General features: G+C 44.5%; 1 protein-coding gene across 1 annotated transcript in view; it reads right to left on the reverse strand.

Annotated features, from left to right (window-relative positions):
- The window catches only part of LOC310846141 (adhesion G protein-coupled receptor E3-like), a 34,169-nt gene that overhangs the window by 10,731 nt on the left and 1,483 nt on the right, over positions 1–21,955 (reverse strand). Inside the window, exons 3-10 of the mRNA XM_083742208.1 lie at positions 15,737–15,807; positions 9,576–9,652; positions 8,485–8,544; positions 7,745–7,801; positions 3,663–3,815; positions 2,837–2,916; positions 1,491–1,598; positions 418–595 (exon numbers count right to left, since the gene is read on the reverse strand). Coding sequence (XP_083598334.1) covers positions 418–595; positions 1,491–1,598; positions 2,837–2,916; positions 3,663–3,815; positions 7,745–7,801; positions 8,485–8,544; positions 9,576–9,606 — 667 coding nt within the window. The 5' untranslated portion in view covers positions 9,607–9,652; positions 15,737–15,807. The remainder of the gene's footprint in view (positions 1–417; positions 596–1,490; positions 1,599–2,836; positions 2,917–3,662; positions 3,816–7,744; positions 7,802–8,484; positions 8,545–9,575; positions 9,653–15,736; positions 15,808–21,955) is intronic.

Consider the following 21,955-nt stretch of genomic DNA (forward strand, 5'->3'; position numbering starts at 1 on the left):
CAGTCAAATGCTTTTGCATAGTCAATGAAGTAGATGTTTTTTCTGGAACTCTCTAGCTTCCTCCATAATCCAACGCATGTTTGCAATTTGGTCTCTGGTTCCTCTGCCCCTTCGAAATCCAGCTTGCAATTCTGGGAGTTCTCGGTCCACATACTGCTTAAGCCTACCTTGTAGAATTTTAAGCATAACCTTGCTAGCATGTGAAATGAGCGCAATTGTGTGGTAGTTGGATCACTGCCTTGTCGTGGCAAAGGGGCTTGAACAACTTAGAGAAACTATGAGCTATGCGGTGCAGGGCCACCCAAGATGGACAGGTCATGGTGGAGAGTTTTGACTAAACGTGATCCACCTGGAGCAGGAACTGACAAGCCACTCCAGTATCCCTGCCAAGAAAATGCCATGGACAATTCTCCTTACCTATTGAGTTAGTAACCACAGTCTGAGATTGGTGCTCTGGAGATGCAATAGCTTTTGCAACTGCGGCTGAGGCCAGTCCGTCCAAAACCAATGTCACAGCTGATACACGCTCCTCATTTGTTTCAATACTCTGTAGGGAACTGCTGACAAGAAGTTTGTCAACGGAGCCCACTGTGTCCTGCAGCATTACAAGAAGCAAAGAAACCACATGACAATTCAAAACCTTGCTTGCCTTCTTACAATCAGTTCTTCAAGAGAGGCAGGAGGGTAGCTTCATGAGAACAGGCCTTCTCTGCAGTGGCTCCTCGTTTGTGGAATGCTCTCCCCAGGAAAGTTCGCCTGGTGCCTTAATTATACACTTTTAGGCACCAGGCAAAAACATTCCTTTTTAACCAGGCCTTTGGCTGAAATTGGGCTGAAATTTAGGCACCAGGCAAAAACATTCCTTTTTAACCAGGCCTTTGGCTGAAATTTGGCTGAAATTTAAAATGTGACTCTTTGGGGAGAGGAAGGTTATTGGATTATTGTTTTTATTTTCATATATTGTGATCTTTTTTGTGAACCGCCCTGAAACCTTCAGGTATAGGGCGGTATAAAAATTCAATAAATAAATGAATGAATTCTCAGCATATGTACATAGCACAGTAGATTTTGTACGGCTCAATGGCTGTACATTATCCTAGAGCAAAACAAAATATCTACGTGTCTGTTCTTTAATTGTGAAACAACAACAAAATTTACAATTTTATATCAACTACATAGACCACTTCAAGACCAAAAAATATTATCTTTCTTTCTATATTCTTCTCCCATGGATAATGGGTAGGGATGATAGGAGTTCTAGTCCAATAACACCTGCAGGGCCACATGATCTCCATATTTTTATTTGTTTGAAATGAAACAGTTTTGAACATTGAAAGCCTTGTCTGTGTAAACTGTCATAGATCCACCCATCCTTCACTGACCACAGTACACAGTAGGAAACCACACAGTCTTGCAAACAGGAAGGCACAGAACCTCTCAGGAAGGAGATGCTGTGGCCAAATGTTGCCTCAGTTCTTGGGAAGCCTTACCTGCAAGGAAGTTGGTATCATACTGCCATTTTCACAGAAGGATAAAAAAACATTGAAGGCTGGCCCTACCACTGAGCAGTAGAAACTGTTGTTATGGCTGAAGTAATTCTAAGAGAAGAGAAGAAATGCGTGTTGGCAGAGATCAGCTGACAAGGAAATACAATGAAATACCCCCCAAAAAAGTAGTATAGGCTGGGTTACGTCAAATGGTCTGATATTGCCCCAGGCATGAGCAGAAAATATTTTGCTGGGCCAAATAGTGGTTATAATGGTTGCACTAGGATTAGAGACACCCAGATTCAAATCCCCTCTTAGGTATGACACTCACTAGGAGAGCTTTGGCCATGTTGCTGGGCAGATCAGTTGTGCATTTAAGGCAAATTACTTCCCCCAAAGAATTCTAGGAACTGTAGTTCCCCCCTCCCAGGGCTACAATTTGCAGAATTCTGAACAAACTACAGTTCCCAGGATTTTGTGAAGGAAGTCGTGTGATTATTGTCCATTGAATATGTTGTAAATGTATGGGGTGGATCTGCCCATTATCTCTCAGCCAAACTTACTTCACAGAGATGTTGGGCAGATAAGACCTATTTCAGTTTCCTCCCTTTCCTTCCAGCAGCTCTTCACAAAAACAGTGGTTCTTTCACAACCCTCCCCCAATCCCTTTCTTAACACACCCTGTCTTTAACATCAGAGTGAGGTCTGGAACATAATAATAATAATTTTTATTACATTTATTAGTGACGAACATAAAAGTCTCAAAGACAGAATACAACAAAAGCATTTTACAACCAGTAAACTTTAAAACAATGAGCAATACAAAATATTATATATATATATATGAATATCGAGGATATATAGAGTAATTAGCTCCGCATATAGAAATCATAAGCAGGTTGCCTCCCACACATGCTTAGCACAGGATTTTCATAATGTGTTCCAATAATTATTTTTCTAATCAGCTGAAAATAGTTTTCCCCACCCACCCGTCCAGCTGAAGAAACAAATTTCCAGAAGATGGGAAGGAATCACTTCAACATTTTTTAAATGTCCTTTATCCATAAAGTAAAGGAGTGAGTAGAACATGAATCAAGCATTTTCCTTGTCCAATTTCCTCCTTCCCTCCAGTTTTCTCAATTTTCAACAGATTTGGAGAATGAGAGTGAGTTAGCTAACAATGAAAACATCTAATCTGCATTTAGCACTACTGTTCTAGTGGGGAGAAACACCATTTGCATTTCAAAGAAGAAACATTGACAGTGTTAGCATACCAATCAACCCAGTAAGGTTAAGCATATCAGATTTACAGAACTGTGTTAATTTCACACATATCACAACACACATACCTCTGGTTCTGTTGCATTGAAACACACCCCTAGACCACCATTTTGTCTTACAATATCTGGTTGGCAGTGGTAGGGAATTTCTGTAAAGAAAACATAATGTACAACTAACATGCAATGCATGGGCTCCATGTAAACTTGTACGATTTGTGTGCTTGTTATGTGTGTGGAGATGACAGATTGTGCCACCATTTGTTCTGATCAAAAATTATATCTACTAGTTATTTCTGAATGTATTGAACTGGGGTCTAGCACGGATTGCTTTTGTATAATAATCATTTAAGCTTATATGTGTAAGAGAAGACTGCTATGTGTGAAGAATATATTGTAGCCCCCACCCTCAACCCACCAGGTTTTGCAGCAATCCTCTGCTGATATCTGTGCCTAAAGAGCTTCGGCTTCTGATCCTGACAGTTGCACCATCTTTCCACCTACAGAATTAGGATTTTATTGATAATAAAGAAATACTTTCTACCCTTTGGGATGGCTAAAACCCCAGTGTTATTTATTAACTTATATACTTCTTGCATTCCAGAATGACTTGTAAGCAGTTTACAACTATAGAATCAATTAGGACATTCATTTGTGATTATAATACACAATAGCAATTCAATAAGAGAGGAGTGAAACGTCATTTATTAAAACATACAATAAAGAAGCCAGTTGAAACAAGGACAATTAAAACCCTATGAGAAACAGTTTAGAATTGACAGAACAATAATGGCGTATTGCCATTGGTTATGACATTAGCAATGACTGAATATCAAATTTCATCACTGTGCAGCTCAAGTAGATGCCATTTAAAGGATCTGAGAATTAACACACTTACTCTCACAACTGGTGTGACTGGTTCCCAAAGTTGTCATTTCCCTGTATCCTTCTTCACAGACACAGCTGGATTTATTATATGAAACAGAATTAGGACCACAGTCTACGGATGTGTCATTGTCACTGGTAATACTGTCTTCATCATCCACATAAACTAAACAGAGGAAAACATAAAAATGGTATTCCACAGGCAAGCTGTGCCCTCCTGCACTGAGGGCAGAGAAGAACTGGTTGGTCTTAGGAAGATGTGGGTAAAGGTGACCCCCGACCATTAAGCCCAGTCGCAGACGACTCTGGGGTTGCGGCACTCATCTCACTTTACTGACCGAGGGAGCCGACGTTTGTCCGCAGACAGTTTTCCTGGGTCATATGGCCAGCATGACTAAGCCGCTTCTGGCGAAACCAGAGCAGCACACGGAAACGCCGTTTACCTTCCTCCTGGAGTGGTACATTTTAATCTGCTTGCACTTTGACATGCTTTCGAACTGCTAGGCTGGCAGGATCAGGGACCGAGCAACGGGAGCTCACCCTGTCACGGGGATTCGAACCACCAACCTTCTGATCGGCAAGCCCTGGGCTCTGTGGTTTAGACCACAGCGCCACCCGAGGAAGAAGTGTACAAGGAGAAAATATTTAATCCGCAAGTATATAAGCAGTAATACTTAGCAATACTAACTAGCACAATGACAAGTATATAAACAGTATGAGCTCACTGATTTTCATGCAAAATACTTTTAGAAAGAACTGCCACCAGCTGGCTATGCAATATTTTCAAACCCTCTCCATTTTATACTGGCTTGATAGTCTCTGAGAGGGTCAGGGCTCTACATCATTATACCAGTAAGAATAACATGGTGGCAGCCAAGGGCATAGCCAGGATTTATTTGGGGGGGCAGGCCTAATGTTAGAGGGACAAGCTTAATGTTAGAGGGACAAGCTTTATGTTGGGGGAAGGGGACAGAACCGAGTTATTTGCGACACAATTGGTCAGTTAAATCAGTCTGATCCAAGGTGAGGCAAGGCTCGCACTGCCACTCAGGTCACTATCCTTTAGGCTGTTGTATTAACTTTAAAGTTGATTCTGTCATGGTTTAATGTGTACATACTGTGACAATCAAATACATGCCAATGGCCTACACGTTTTTGGCAAATTCTGCTGTGTGATGGGGTTGCTTGTACATGTTTCGTATAACATTTACACGCTGATTCATAACAAGTGATAAGTCCCACAAGTGGAATGTAATAATGGAGGGATAGAATCTATTTCAGAGAAACAGACCAGACAAGAAAGGAGGAGTGGTGTTATATGTCAGGGATGTGTATACATGTGAAGAGAACCAAGATTTAGAACCTCAAAGCCAAAGTGAGAGCATTTGGGTCAAAATTAAGGGAGAGAAGAATAACAGTGACCTCATTGTGGGAGTTTACTATAGATCCCCAAGCCAAACAGAGTACATAGATGATGCCTTCCTGGAACAGATGGCCAAGCATGCAAAAGGAAGGGAGATAGTAGTAATGGGGGACTTCAATTACCCAGATATTTGTTGGATGTCAAACTCAGCCAAGAGCATAAGGTCAAACAGATTCCTCACTGGCCTTGCAGACAACTTCATTGTCCAGAAAGTGGGAGAAGCAACAAGAGGAACAGCCATTTTAGATCTGGTCCTAACCAATGTTGATGACCTGGTTAGTGGGGTAGAAGTGGAAGGATCATTAGGCGTGAGTGATCATGCTCTTCTGAAGTTTACTATACAGCGGAAAGGAGCAGCCAAGCATACTAGGACTCAATTTCTTGACTTTAAGAAAGCCGACTTCATAAAACTTAGGGAAGTGCTGGGTGAGATCCCATGGACAGTAATACTAAAAGGAAAGGGAGTTCATGATGGCTGGGAGTTTGTTAAGAGGGAGATAGTAAAAGCACAACTTCAGGCAATACCAGTGAGACGGAAACATGGAAGGTGCCTAAAGAAGCCAGGGTGGCTATCTAAAGAAATTTTAACTGAGTTAAGATTAAAAAAGGATGTGTACAAAGAATGGAAAAGGGATGGAAAAAATGGAAACCACCAAAGAGGAATTCAAACAAATAGCCAGCACGTGTAGACACAAAGTCAGAAAAGCTAAAGCACAGAATGAACTCAGGCGTGCTAGAGAGGTTTTAAAAGCAACAAAAAAGGCTTTTATGGGTATGTTTGTAGCAAAATGAAGAACAAAGAAACAGTGGGGTCACTCAGAGGAGAAGATGGTGAAATGCAAACAGGGGACACAGAAAGGACAGAACTCCTCAATGCCTTCTTTGCCTCAGTCTTCTCCGATAAAGAAAACAATGCCTGACCTGAAGAATTTGGAGCAAATGATTCAGCAGAGGAAACACAGCCCAGAATAACTAAGGAGAAAGTACAAGAATACTTGGCTAGTTTAGATGTATTCAAGTCTCCAGGGCCAGATGAACTGCATCCAAGAGTATTAAAAGAACTGGCAGATGTGATCTCAGAACCACTGGCCGTCATCTTTGAGAATTCCTGGAGAACAGGCGAAGTCCCAGCAGACTGGAGGAGAGCAAATGTTGTCCCTATTTTCAAAAAGGGGGAAAGAGAGGACCCAAATAATTACCGCCCAGTCAGTCTGACATCAATACCAGGGAAGATTCTGGAGCAGATCATTAAGCAAACAGTCTGTGAGCACCTAGAAAGGAATGCTGTGATCACCAATAGTCAGCATGGATTTCTGAAAAATAAGGCATGTCAGACTAACCTGATCTCGTTTTTTGACAGAATTACAAGCCTGGTAGATGAAGGGAATGCAGTGGATGTAGCCTACCTTGATTTCAGCAAGGTATTTGACAAGGTGCCCCATTATATTCTTGTAAAGAAGATGGTAAAATGTGGTCTTGACTATGCTACCACTCAGTGGATTTGTAACTGGCTGACTGACCGAACCCAAAGGGTGCTCATCAATGGTTCCTCTTCATCCTGGAGAAGAGTGACTAGTGGGGTGCCACAGGGTTCTGTCTTGGGCCCGGTCTTATTCAACATCTTTATCAACGACTTGGATGATGGACTCAAGGGCATCCTGATCAATTTTGCAGATGACACCAAACTGGGAGGGGTGGCTAACACCCCAGAGGACAGGATCACACTTCAAAACGACCTTCACAGATTAGAGAACTGGGCCAAAACAAACAAGATGAATTTTAACAGGGAGAAATGTAAAGTATTGCACTTGGGCAAAAAAAATGAGAGGCACAAATACAAGATGGGTGACACCTGGCTTGAGAGCAGTACATGTGAAAAGGATCTAGGAGTCTTGGTTGACCACAGACTTGACATGAGCCAACAGTATGACGCAGCAGCTAAATAAGCCAATGCAATTCTGGGCTGTATCAATAGGAGTATAGCATCTAGCTCAAGGGAAGTAATAGTGCCACTGTATTCTGCTCTGGTCAGACCTCACCTGGAGTACTGTGTCCAGTTCTGGGCACCGCAGTTCAAGAAGGACACTGACAAACTGGAACGTGTCCAGAGGAGGGCAACCAAAATGGTCAAAGGCCTGGAAACGATGCCTTATGAGGAACGGCTAAGGGAGCTGGGCATGTTTAGCCTGGAGAAGAGGAGGTTAAGGGGTGATATGATAGCCATGTTCAAATATATAAAAGGATGTCACATAGAGGAGGGAGAAAGGTTGTTTTCTGCTGCTCCAGAGAAGCGGACACGCAGCAATGGATCCAAACTACAAGAAAGAAGATTCCACCTAAACATTAGGAAGAACTTCCTGACAGTAAGAGCTGTTCGACAGTGGAATTTGCTGCCAAGGAGTGTGGTGGAGTCTCCTTCTTTGGAGGTCTTTAAGCAGAGGCTTGACAACCATATGTCAGGAGTGCTCTGATGGTGTTTCCTGCTTGGCAGGGGGTTGGACTCGATGGCCCTTGTGGTCTCTTCCAACTCTATGATTCTATGATTCTAAGTGCAAATGCCGTGTTGTTCCGTGTCAGGCTCCACAGAGCAATGTGCATTGTGACCCTTTCTTTCAATTGCTCCAGCATGGGATTTACAGGTGCTAACGATGCAGACATGGTCCAAAACATACCTATATCATAAGGCTTCAAAATTTTATCTAATCGCCATTGTCGTGGACCACCTGATCCTACAAAGAAACAGCAATTGTTAACATTTTTTAAAGAAGCAGAGTCCCATGAACAAGATATCTTTACATGGAAGTACTTTCTACTGCATTGAGGATAGGATGTGTACATAATATAAACGCTATGGACTATTCAGCAGATAAAGGAAAGAAAGAGGGATTAACCTTTGTCCCTGGGCTTCAACTAAGGAGCTGACTGCTGCCCATATTAATTCTCCCCATCTCACTTTCTGTCCGGATCTTGTAGTTGCAAATTAGCTAGCCATCTTCTGAAGTGAAACCCATGCATCAGGAATTCTCCACCCTTTTATTTTCATTCCAAAGTCTGGTACAGAGGACAATGCATGTGCAGCTTGACATTACTTTCAGTTCCTATGTTATGGTTATATATTAAGTCTATATTTGACCCATAAAAATATTTAAAAACCACAGATTGAGGTCTATTATTCAGAAATTTCCTTCATCATCTTTTCCCAAAATTTGTACTCTTTTGCAAGACCATCACATGTGCTGATAGATCATCTGATTAAATACATTTCTTAAATAGATGGATATCTGGAAGGAGTAGAGGCCAAGAACATTGCCCTCTTCAACAACATTAAAATAATAGTAAACAATGGTAAAAATTGAATCAATAATTGCTCCCACATTTTTCCAAATATTCTCCAGGAGAAAATAATTTTTACCTCTTTCATCTTCGTGCACAACAGCAAATCCAAGACAAATCCCTTGACAAATAACAAATCCTAGGACCAATATTTAAAAAACGATATTAAAAACAGCTGTTTGCCAGGATTGAAAGCCCCATACTGAGTTTTATTTTAAAAAAGAAACATTGCTGAGGCAACAAATGTCTAAAGCAGAAAGTTCTTCCTTATAAAATTCTGTACATTCATCTTTAAAATGCCAGAGACTTCTTCACATTTTGCAGAAATGGATTTCCTCCAATGTTTTTTGGTTGTTCCAGGTTTGTGTCTGTCCCTTTCCTCTCCCCGCTTCCATCTTAATCATAATTACAAAGGGTTGTATTCAGCATAGCACCAAGAACAATGTTCTCTCAAAGCAAGGGTTTCTTCCAATGCAGCAGAATTTCCCCCCCCCTCCCCTCCCATTCCCCCTGTGTCTTTTCTGTAGGATTCTTCAACCCTCCAAAGCAGAGTTGGGGGCAGTGTGCAGTGCATAGAGGGGTAGGAGGGGGGAGGTCCAATTGCATTAGTGCTTACCCTTGTACTAGTGCTTTTATTTAGTTGAATACCACCCAGAACATCAGAGTCTGCCACTTGAGTTGGAAATGGGGTGTGATGGAGGCTTTGGCTAAATGGTCTTCACAGCAATTCATTGTACTGCATCACAATGAAACTTGAAAGTTCCTGCACAAGCCAGTCCTAAAAGCACAACCTCCGACATTTTTCCAATGAAAACAGGAGTCTTTCACATCACCCGCTAGTATCTTACCTGTCTAACAGTACATACATACTACCATGCATTTATAACACACTTAAAGCACATCCCCTTGCAAAAAGGGAGGGAGGGAGGGAGGGAGGGAGGGAGAAAAGAATCCTGAGAACTTTTGCTTCTTGGTGGTGCTGGGAATTATAGCATAAACTACCATGCCCAGAACCATTTGGGGGCGAATGTGTTTTAAATATCCCTTTAAATATATGGGGCATATGCAGCCTGAATCAACAACTTTCTACATGCAATGCAATTTGCTCTTCCTCTGAGCTATTTCTCCTTGCTTATGTTGAATGTCTTAGCCTATCAATTTCCTACTCACCCAGAAGAAGGCAGCTGAGTGTGGTCCTCATGGTCTTGTTGGTACTGAGGTAATGAATGGTTTGTTTATGCTTGTGACTAGAAGTTAAAGCAAAAAGGAACTATGAAATGCTGAAACCACAAGTTTAGAACAGTTCCCATAAGTAGTATTCAAGTTCAGTCCCCACTATGACCCCAAGATCTCTTTCCCGGTCAGTTGAGAGTATATGCAAAATTTCAAAAAAAAACAACGCCCCAGGGTACATCATTTTATAGTTGCTTACAATGAGCTGTATTTGCCATTTTACTGACTGTTCATCCCATCAGGAGAGAATCTTTTGGAGCTTTTCACAAAAACACACTGAACCATTTGGTATCATCAGCAACTTCACCACCTCACTCCTAACTCCATACCATTATTCATTCATTTATTATTAACAATAATAGTACAGTGGTACCTCGGGTTAAGAACTTAATTCATTCCGGAGGTCCATTCTTAACCTGAAACTGTTCTTAACCTGAAGCACCACTTTAGCTAATGGGGCCTCCTGCTGCCACCGCGCCACCAAAGCACAATTTCTGTTCTCATCCTGAAGCAAAGTTCTTAACCTGAAGCACTATTTCTGGGTTAGCGGAGTCTGTAACCTGAAGGGTATGTAACCTGAAGCGTATGTAACCCGAGGTACCACTGTAGTAATAATAACCTACCCTTTACTCTAAGGTCCCAGGGCAGGTTACAACAATTAAAATACAATCTTAAAAATAGTTGAAAACAACTTAGATTCACAGAAATAAAGTGGGTCCGAAAAATATGTCAGGGTAAAGAGGTACATCTTCAGCATTTGCCAAAGGCTATATAATGAAGGCACCAGGCACACTTCTATGGAGAGTTCCACAACATAGGGAGAGAATGCCCTCCCCTGAGCCACCATTCACGAATCTTCTGAATAAGTTAAAAAACACAGGCCTAAATACCAAACCTGGGTGGACTCTACTTTCCACATTACTCTATTTCTTTGTCCCAGCAGCAGTTGGCATGGGATCCAGCACTAAGGATGAAAGGATGTGTCAATTTCAGTTCTCTCTATTTCTCATTCTTCCAATCTTCATTTGGCTCTCCCCATTTTGCAGCAATTTGCAATTTTAAAAAAATCCTTCTGAAAATTCACCAGCATTTTAGTGTGAATTTCTCTTAATAAACACATTTGTAGAGGCAGTTTTTGACTAATTTTCACCTTTTTGCAAGCAATTTTCTTAATATAATGTATTTTTCATATGATATTTTCACTAGTATCTTCATTTTCATGCACATTTCCCCCTAAATTATGCTTTTTCATGTTTTGAACTTGTTGTCCTGTGCCTTTGTTCCATAGAGGAGACTTCCTGTTCTGTGTCTTTGGTGACCTCTACATTTTAATGAGTCTTCATTTTTCTTGAGTACATATGCCTTTAAACACTGCCTTCATTATTTCCCACAGCAATCCTCTGTATTATTTTCCTTAATAATTATGCATTTTTGTAAAGGTAAAAAAAAAAAGGTAAAGGACACCTGGACAGTTAAGTCAAGTCGAAACCAACTATGGGTTGTGACGCTTATCTCCACTTTCAGACCGAAAGAGCCAGTGTTTGTCCACAGACAGCTTTCCAGGTCATGTGGCCAACATGACTAAAGCACTTCTGGTGCAAGAGGACACCGTGATGGAAGACAGAGAGCATGGAAACACTGTTTACCTTCCCGCCGCAACGATACCTATTTATCTACTCACAAACTTTCAAACTGCTAGGCTGGCAGAAACTGGAACAGAGCAACGGGAACTCACCCCATCAGGGGGATTTGAACTGCTAACCAAGAGGCTCAGTGGTGTAGACCACCGCATTCCTATTGCTATTTTTGTAAACACTGATAGGTTGCAGAACTGCGTTGCAAAATTCTGATAACAGAATTCTGAAGGATAGCTGTGCTTCAGTTTGCATATTGTTTCAGAAAGTGTAGAATTGATAGATTTGGCTACAAATGCAAACTAATTCAAGTTTCTCCCCTATCCCTGACCCCTTCCCTGCCTCAAGCACCATGTTTTGGGGGGTTTATTGGCTAGTGCCAACGAGGATGCAACCTCCCCGCTCCAAAATGGCAGATTGGGGGTTTGAATTCTCCTGTCCAAGACCCTATTAACTGCAGCGAGTTAACTTGAGAACGAGTTCCCGAGCCCCATTTCTACAATTAAGAACAACTTCCTTGTTTATCTAACTGGAGTGTGAAATGAGGAACAATTTCTGTATGCACACTGCACTGTGACCATTTTAGTTACTGATGGGTTTTCCCCTCCCTAAGAAACCAGAAGGGTTACTAGCAATTATTGTGGCAGTGAGGGTTTAAGGGGCGTAGCTCTGGATGCCACACTGCCTGCCCTGTGACCCCTAAACTAGCCTGCTGCCCTCAAATATGGTGGAGGGCATTGCCCCATGACCAGTGTTGAAATAAAAGTGCCCATCATATTGAATTATGTGCATTAAATGGAGAAAAGGGTGTGTTCTTGTCTTTCACCTCAGGCAGCAATGTGTCTTGGGCTAGCTTGGCACAGCATCATAGTGGCATTTGGGCAACAGTGTGGCACTGAGCACAGCTTGGCTAAATAGATAACTAAAGTCTCAGTATATTGTTTTGAGAGCTGTGTGGCATTCTGAAGTTGTTGTGCACTAAGAATTTCATCGTTGTTATTTGTTTGGTTGGTTGGTTATAAATTTCATTTAAACCAGGAGTGTATGTTTTTGAGCTTCAATTCTATCGAAATTGGAATTCAATGCTTTTTTAAAAAAGGTTATTTAGAGGCTCCTGGACTGGCAAAGGCACTGCCAAATAATTGTACCTTTAAGCAACAGCAACTCATTGTATTTTTCGCTCCATAAGACGCACTTGACCATAAGACGCGCCTAGTTTTTAGAGCTGGAAAACAAGAAAAAAAATTGTACTCAAATGTTGTACTAAACTATTTAAAACAGCAAAGCGGGTGGCTCCTGTCCGCTTTGCTGCTTTAAAGTGAGCCACAGTATATAATGAAGAGAATGGGAAAAGGATAGACATTCCATTACAATGTAGCTGTTTTCATTATCACTGGGAAGTCAGTATTGGCAGCCGTCGCATAAACTAAAATTTGAGCATTTTACTGTTATTAATCAAGAATGGTAATAGTCAGGGAGAGAAACCAGGGCTATGCAAATGAGAAGTGCTTGAAGTATGGAGGAACAGCAAAGAAATCAAATGATTGCGCTCCAGTTCCTAAATCTGTGAAGTTTTCTCAAAACAGGCATGGTTGTTTCGAAAGGAAGATTCAAAATGGAGTGACTGAGCAAAGAAGAGAGGAGGAAAAGAGGGCAGATAAATAGCTTCCATTCAATACCAAGAGAACACAATGTTTTTGGTTTGGTATAGGTGGACTGTACTTGTAAGAATTTGTATAATGGATTATAGATTTGGAGTGGAATATCAGTGCCTCTTTTCTGCAATAAAGATTAGCTGCTAGGAACATGGTCCACACACAAACACACAGGATGTCCGGTTATAGTTGTGCAGTTTAAACTGTTCCTGAGCCAGGTGCTTGCTCAGTTTTAGCTGAGCTCACTATTACTGGTTTGTGGAGATGCTTTGCATGTATTTATGACTATTTCCGCAAAACTGCTGCTTGAAGAAATCCCCAAACTTAATATTTTAAAACTTCAAATGGAGCTCAGAATCCAGTTAGGCAATCAAGCCTTTGCAGTTGAATTAGGAGGCACTGAGAGGCGGCAATTTGCTGCTCCCCCACCCCACCCCCAAAGAGCAGCCCAGGAGCACACAGCCTTCCTGCTGCTTGCAAACCTTGCTGGGGCTTCAGGGGAAAGTGGAGGCTGCCGGCAGAGCAGCGTGGCTCCTCCCCCCACCCCCAAAGAGCAGCCCAGGAGTGCAAGGCAAGGGCGATTTGGCTCCAGGGACCACACATTTGCACCAAAAGACGCACAGGCATTTCCCCTTACTTTTTAGGAGTAAAAAAGTGCGTCTTATGGAGCGAAAAATACGGTAACTCAAATTGCATTTTAAATTCATAACCATGTATTTGAGCTAAAAATAGCAGCTCCAATGTTGTCCTTTTAAAATTAAGGTAAAGGTAAAGGTACCCCTGCCCGTACGGGCCAGTCTTGACAGACTCTGGGGTTGTGCGCCCATCTCACTTAAGAGGCCAGGGGCCAGCGCTGTCCGGAGACACTTCCGGGTCACGTGGCCAGCGTGACATCGCTGCTCTGGCGAGCCAGAGCCGCACACGGAAACGCCGTTTACCTTCCCGCTGGTAAGCGGTCCCTATTTATCTACTTGCACCTGGGGGTGCTTTCGAACTGCTAGGTTGGCAGGCGCTGGGACCGAGCAGCGGGAGCGCACCCCGCCGCAGGGATTCGAACCGCCGACCTTTCGATCGGCAAGTCCTAGGCGCTGAGGCTTTAACCCACAGTGCCACCTGCGTCCCCTCCCTTTTAAAATTAGTATTTGCTTTAAAGAACCTGCAGGTCATGGCATTGGCAAATATGACCTGAAAACTGTTAATTCCAAATTAATAAACTTCCCCAAGGTTAAGCTTTTAGTAGTAATCCATGTGCAAAAGCTTACAGTTATTGTGAGTGAAGTTGGGGTGCCATTTCTGAGGTCAGCAGGAAGGGCAAGGCAGGGGAGAAAAACACCAAAAGATGTTAAATTCATTTCTTGTGATTTATTTTCTTTTTCATGCTATATTAATAATGCATAGCAACTACTGTGCAATACAGTGTGAGATATAGGTACTCCTAATGCAGGAAGGAGGAACTTGTTGCCCTCCATATGCTGTTGGACTATGGACAATAATAATATTATTATAATTTATTATTTATACCCCACCCACCTGGGCGGCTTCCAACAAAATATTAAAATACAATAGTCTGTTAAACATTAAAGGCTTCCCTAAATAGGGCTGCCTTCAGATGTCTTATGAAAGTCTGGTAGTTGTTCTCTTTGACATCTGATGGGAGGGCGTTCCACAGGGCGGGTGCCACTACTGAAAAGGCCCTCCGCCTAGTTTCCTGTAACTTGGCTTCTCGTAGAGAGGGAACCGCCAGAAGGCCCTCGGCGCTGGACCTCAGTGTCCGGGCAGAACGATGGGGGTGGAGACGCTCCTTCAAGTATACTGGACCGAGGCCATTTACGGGTTTAAATGCTCAGGGATTATGGGAGTTGTAGTCCAGCAACATCTGGAGGGCTACAGGTTCCCCATGCCTGCCCTCATTGGTAATCACATGTTGCCATAAACTGGCTAGAGGGGATAGGACTGTGTCTCCTTGTTCTCCCATTAGTTTCTCTTAGTTATCCTTATATTCATCTCAGAAGACGGACCAGTATGATTTGGAAAGTGGAATATATAATTAGTTGGTGCTCCTAATAATCCATTCGCATTCATTGGAATCAAAGCACATTGGAATCCTGGACTGAAAAGGGCCAGTTTCCAAGCAGATTACCCACATGTGTAGTGGTCCTGGATAACACCAAACTGGCATTCACGGGGATTGACCTCTAAAGTCCATCCATGGAAAGCCCCAATGCAGTCTAATATATCTATTCACAGTCTTCATTTATCACACAATTCAACAACCCAAGCACACACTCAAGGATCACCGTGTGTGTGTGTGTGTGTGTGTGAGAGAGAGAGAGAGAGAGTTATTGCCAATAGTGTGCTGCTGCCAAGGCACTGCTGAGCAGCTCCAATAATAGTGATGTGTTCTCTCTGCTGTGTTTCTTCAATCCATTGCTTTGTTAAGAGCACACACTGTCCCATCGAAAAATAGAAAGTGCAAGAGGAATGTTAGAGATCTAAAAAAGATATTGGGGGTTTTTTTAAGTTACAGAGAGAAAATGCTAATATCAATAGGAAAGGTCTTGGAGTTCAGCATCTGCATGGTTCTGGAATCCTGGTACATCAAAAAGATGGGAGCATCTTGACTTTCTGGAGGTACTCTTGTGATGGAAAGGGGGTGTCTTCTTCTATGTTACGTCTACAAAAATGCAAAATAATCTTTTTTCAAAAAAAGGATAAGGCAACCAAACAAGGAATATTTGTCTGGATCTGAAACATTCCTGTAGTCTGTCCAGTTTCATCCTGTTGTAATTTGGACATGGGAGATAGATACGAAAACACAGTACTGGATTATGGCTCTTCCACCTTCTGTTGTTTTCCTGAAGCAGTGCTTTCTTCATTTTTCTGGAAAATAAAAAAAAATCCATTATTTAATGTTTGCACCAGTTTGTGATATATAAGCAGAGCACGGGGCAAAATTCAGAACAGTAGCTTTAACATGGGATGGATCAAGACGCATTAAAGAAGCATTTCAGTCAAATGTGTTGTAAACTTCATGAAGGGAAATCACATCGATGAAAGACAGGACTCCACACCGCCATCTGGCGTCACAGTGTTATACACATATACCAGTAAATCTTTTTCCTAGATACAACCCTGTATCCTTCTTCACAGACTATGCCACTGCCATTGAAGTCTGTGTCTTCCTCATGCCCAGTAAAGAAACCTAGGAAAATAAAAAGTGTGTTTCAAGGGCAGAAATGGTCCCTCTTTCATCCAAATTCATCCAGAAGAGGTCTTATTGACAAGTACTTAGGAAGGTGTGGACAACCAGCAAATAGTTACGCCAAACATGCAGAAGCAGTACTAACTAGTGCAATGACTTTCATCTGAAAAGGGAACAATGATCAGCTCTATGCAATATTTTCAGACCATCTCTATTTTATACTGCCTTGGTTCCCTTTGAATAAATGTCAGCTTTTGATTAAGTCATAGTGATAGGATAGAGGGCCGTAGATGACCAAGCAATGAGCAGCAATTGAGGGGATCTGGGATCCACACAAGGCCTCACAGGGTGGTGGACTCTCCTTCACTGATTGGGTGGTCATCTGTCATGGATGTTTTAGATGAGACTCCTGCATTGTAGGGGGTTTGACAAGATGACTATCGGGGTCCCTTCCAACTCCACGATTCTATGGTAGTCCTGTCAGTTGAGTCACAGTGGCAGATGAATCGGACCGTCCTGCTTTACTCAGCATGAGCCAATGACAACGGTGGACCATGGCTGCACTCATCGCTACTAGCAAGTCAGCAGGCATGTGTCCAAATAATGTCACATGGAGTGCCTGTCAATATGGCAAGAGGCCAGGAAAAGTCTCCTCCGTTTGACAGGAAAAGTAGTACAGTGGTCCCTCGGGTTAAGTACTTAATTTGTTCTGGAGGTCTGTTCTTAACTTGAAATTGTTCTTAACCTGAAGCACCACTTTAGCTAATGGGGCCTCCCGCTGCTGCTGCGCCGCCGCACGATTTCTGTTCCCATCCTGAAGCAAAGTTCTTAACCCAAGGTACTATTTCTGGGTTGGCGGAGTCTGTAACCTGAAGCGTATGTAACCTGAATCGTATGTAACCCGAGGTACCACTGTACTTACTTCATCTCAGTATCTGGCAACTTGATGACAGCTATCCTTGAGACTGAGAATCCTAATCTGGCGATCCTGTCCTGGTTTTTGTTATGATTTAATATTTAAATTTTAAATGCTGCTTAGTCAATGGATTTTTGCAGCTGGTTCTGTGGCAAGCCAATGCTCTACAATCTACAGCAATCTACACTGTGCCATGAGGTCACTTGTATATGGTTGCATGGACTTTATATGCTGATTTATAACAGATGCAGTTGCTGTGTTGGTGTCTGTTCAGTGTCAGGCACCACTCCATGGTGCTATGTGCACTATTCAGTTTATTTAGCACGGGGGTCGGCAACCTGCGGCTCCAGAGCCGCATGTGGCTCTTTAAAGCCTTTGCTGTGGCTCCGGGGAGGAGGCGATGGGAGGAGGCGAGGAGCGGAGGCGAGGGGAGGAGGCGAGGGGAGGAAGCGAGGGGCGGAGGCGAGGGGAGGAGGAGAGGGGAGGAGGCGAGGGGAGGAGGCGAGGAGTGGAGGCGAGGGGAGGAGGCGAGGGGAGGAGGCGAGGAGTGGAGGCGAGGGGAGGAGGCGAGGGGAGGAGGCGAGGGGAGGAGGCGAGGAGTGGAGGCGAGGGGAGGAGGCGAGGGGAGGAGGCGAGGAGTGGAGGCGAGGGGAGGAGGCGAGGGGAGGAGGCGAGGGGAGGAGGCGAGGAGTGGAGGCGAGGGGAGGAGGCGAGGGGAGGAGGCGAGGGGTGGAGGCGAGGGGAGGAGGCGAGGAGTGGAGGCGAGGGGAGGAGGCGAGGGGAGGAGGCGAGGAGTGGAGGCGAGAAGTGGAGGCGAGGGGAGGGGAGGAGGCGAGGGGAGGAGGCGAGGAGTGGAGGCGAGGGGAGGAGGCGAGGGGCGGAGGCGAGGGGAGGAGGCGAGGGGAGGAGGCGAGGAGTGGAGGCGAGGGGAGGAGGCGAGGGGAGGAGGCGAGGAGTGGAGGCGAGGGGAGGAGGCGAGGGGAGGAGGCGAGGAGTGGAGGCGAGGGGAGGAGGCGAGGGGAGGAGGCGAGGAGTGGAGGCGAGGGGAGGAGGCGAGGGGAGGAGGCGAGGGGAGGAGGCGAGGAGTGGAGGCGAGGGGAGGAGGCGAGGGGAGGAGGCGAGGGGTGGAGGCGAGGGGAGGAGGCGAGGAGTGGAGGCGAGGGGAGGAGGCGAGGGGAGGAGGCGAGGGGAGGAGGCGAGGAGTGGAGGCGAGGGGAGGAGGCGAGGGGAGGAGGCGAGGGGTGGAGGCGAGGGGAGGAGGCGAGGAGTGGAGGCGAGGGGAGGAGGCGAGGGGAGGAGGCGAGGAGTGGAGGCGAGGGGAGGAGGCGAGGGGAGGAGGCGAGGGGTGGAGGCGAGGGGAGGAGGCGAGGAGTGGAGGCGAGGGGAGGAGGCGAGGGGAGGAGGCGAGGAGTGGAGGCGAGAAGTGGAGGCGAGGGGAGGGGAGGAGGCGAGGGGAGGAGGCGAGGAGTGGAGGCGAGGGGAGGAGGCGAGGGGCGGAGGCGAGGGGAGGAGGCGAGGGGAGGAGGCGAGGAGTGGAGGCGAGGGGAGGAGGCGAGGGGAGGAGGCGAGGAGTGGAGGCGAGGGGAGGAGGCGAGGGGAGGAGGCGAGGGGAGGAGGCGGAGGAGTTAGTTGCCTGAAGCCCCTTTTTAAATTTAAGCAGGGGGAAGTTTGGTGAATTGTTCTTTCCTTGGGGAAAGCAGGCTGCATTGAAAGGGGCCGTATACACTGGTCACTGTTTTGAAGGGGAGTGAAGAACACACACTCAAAAAAAGGTAACTTGTTAATTTTATTTCTATGAGGAGGAGTAATTCTGAGGGGTCAAACAAATGAATAATAAAAAGGTATTTTTATAATGACGAATGCCTCATTATTAATTATTATTTACATCAGCCACTGATTATGATTTATGGTACACTGGGGCCCTGATTAATTTTCTATGGCATTTTGGGGCATTGATTATTGGGCATAGCAAGTTGCGGTCGCATGGAATTTGTGCTTTGTGACTGTTTGAGGTGGGGGTTTTTTCTTGGGAGGCTGGGCGGCGCGAAGAGAGGGATTATTTTTATAATGACGAGGATGACATTGGGCCCTCATTATTAATTATTATTTGCATCAGGCACTGATTATGATTTATGGTTTACTGGGGCCCTGGTTAATTTTCTGTGGCATTTTGTGGCATTGATTATTGGGCATAGCAAGTCGCGGTCGCGTGGAATTCCACGTGGAGTTAGTTGCCTGAAGCCCCTTTTTAGTTGCTTGAAGCCCCTTTTTAAACTTAAGCAGGGGAAAGTTTGGTGAAAGTTTGGTGAATTGCTGCCAAGGAGTGTGGTGGAGTCTCCTTTTTTGGAGGTCTTTAAGCAGAGGCTTGACAACCATATCTCAGGAGTGCTCTGATGGTGTTTCCTGCTTGGCAGGGGGTTGGACTCGATGGCCCTTGTGGTCTCTTCCAACTCTATGATTCTATGATTCTATGAATAGCTAACGCTTTCCTTGGGGAACGTTATGCAACAGCTTATTGCTGGTCTTTCCCGCCTTTGTAAGCAGGCTGCATTGAAAGGGGCCATATACACTGGTCACTGTTTTGAAGGGGAGTGAAGAACACACACTCAAAAAAAGGTAACTTGTTAATTTAATGTTTATTTCTATGAGGAGGAGTAATTCTGAGGGGTCAAACAAAGAAATAATAAAAAGTGTCAAAAAAGGTATTTTTATAATGACGAATGCCTCATTATTAATTATTATTTACATCAGGCACTGATTATGATTTATGGTACACTTTGGGGCATGTGTAATGGGTCTGAGTTACTCGTGCGTAAACTGCCGCCTCTCTAGGCTTAATTGCCTTTTAAAACCGTTCTGACTGCACAGCCCATCTCCGCGTAGCTGTCTCAGTCGCTAGCAGAATCCGTCTGTGGGCATTTCTTAAACCTCTTCCAGCATAGAAGCTGTCTGACTCCCAGTCGCCTCCTCCTCTCACTGCGCGGGAGTCTTCTGCGCAGGGAGGGCGTGGCGTGGCTAGTGGAGGGTTCTACTCACTGATGTACAGAGAAGAATCCCGGAGCTCTCTCTCCGCTTCCCCCATCTGCCCCCCTTTATCCCTGGTGTTGCGCTGATTTCCTCCCCCCTCTACCAAGCTGCTTCTCCCCCTGGTGCTGGGTCCTTTGCCTGCAGAATCTGGGAGCCTCCCCTTCGCCTCTCACTCTGATGTCAGTTCCCTGACATCGGGCATAGCAAATTTTGCTATGGAGCCCTCTGATTTCTAATTACGTCCCTGTTTTGGACCCCCGGTAGGCCAGCCATGGATAAAGGCAAGAAAAGAAAAATTTCTGAAGAAAACAGAATGTTTAATGATACATGGACAGAATCATTTGCATTCTCTACTGACAAGACTGGTTTACCAGTATGCTTAATATGTGGTGAGAAATTTGCAAACAACAAAAAGTCAAATATTGCAAGACATTTCCAGAATAAACACGCAGCCTTTGCAGAAAAATATCCAGATGGAGATGAGAGACGAAAAGCCGTTGCAGAACTTATGAGGAAGGTTGATAGGAGCAAAAATAATTTCAAGAATTGGGTGAAGTCTGCAAATTCCACAACATATGCTAGTTTTGTAGCCGCTCAGGAAATAGTCAAGCATGGGAAGCCGGTCACAGATGGAGAGTATATAAAAGAAGCATTCCTTAAGGTTTCGGAACATCTATACATGGACTTCAAAAACAAGAATGAAATTGTGCAGAAAATCAAAGACATGCCTCTGTCTGCGAAGACTGTTAAAGACAGAACCCTAAAAATGGCAGAAAACATTAGCAAACAGCAAATTCAAGACATTAATTCAGCTGTGGCGTACTCCATCGCCTGTGATGAGTCCAAAGATAAAGGTGATATTGAACAAATAGCGCTGTTCTGCCGATATGTGAACTCTTCTGGGCCACAGGAAGAACTGATTGAGCTGATACCACTAAAAGACCAAACAAGGGGTGAGGATATCTGTAAGGCTGTCCTGGACTTTTTAAGTGCTAAAAAAATAAACACCAACCCCCTGGTCTCAGTGGCTACTGATGGGGCACCGAGCATGAGAGGAGCACAGAAGGGCTTTGTGGCTCTACTGCAGAAGGCACTGGGTAGAACGCTGCTGTCATTTCATTGCATCCTGCACCAAGAGGCATTGTGTGCTCAAACATTTCCCCCCGAATGCACAAAAGTGATGGATGTGGTCATTCAGATTGTTAATAAGATAATGGCAAAGGGTTTAAACCACCGCCAGTTTCGTTTGCTATTGGATGAGGTGGAAAGCACATATTCGGACCTCCTGCTCCACAACAAGGTCCGGTGGTTGTCCAGAGGCGAGGTGCTAAAACGCTTTGTCACATGTTTGGAAGAAGTAAAAACCTTCCTGGCCAGCAAAGAGCTTACCTTTGCTGAGCTGGAACAGCCAGAGTGGCTGGAAAAATTACATTTTATGGTAGACATGACAGCCCATCTAAACACGCTAAATACAACCCTTCAGGGGAAAGGAGGCACAGCCCTGCACATGCTGGAGGAGGTTTTGGCATTCGAGCGCAAGTTGACAGTGTTTGTCAAAGATTTCCAGAGAGGTACACTGTCTCACTTTCCCTCTTTGAGAGAGTTCAAACAAAGTCATGATACGATAAATTTGGAATATTTCAAGTCTGCAATCACCGCAATGCAAAGCTCATTTGGGAAACGATTCTGTGGGTTCAGAGAGGAAAAAAACACATTATCCTTCCCTGTCACTCCCCTGGCGATCGATCCATCCCTATTGAATATGACTGCATTTCCAGGTGTAAGTCAACCTGATCTTGAGCTGGAACTGGCCGATATAGCCGACAAAGATATATGGGTGTCCAAGTTCAAATGCTTGACCGCTACTCTTGAGGATGTTGCCC

This window comes from Podarcis gaigeae (genome assembly GCF_964106915.1).
Source record: "Podarcis gaigeae genome assembly, chromosome: 6".
NCBI lineage: Eukaryota > Metazoa > Chordata > Lepidosauria > Squamata > Lacertidae > Podarcis > Podarcis gaigeae.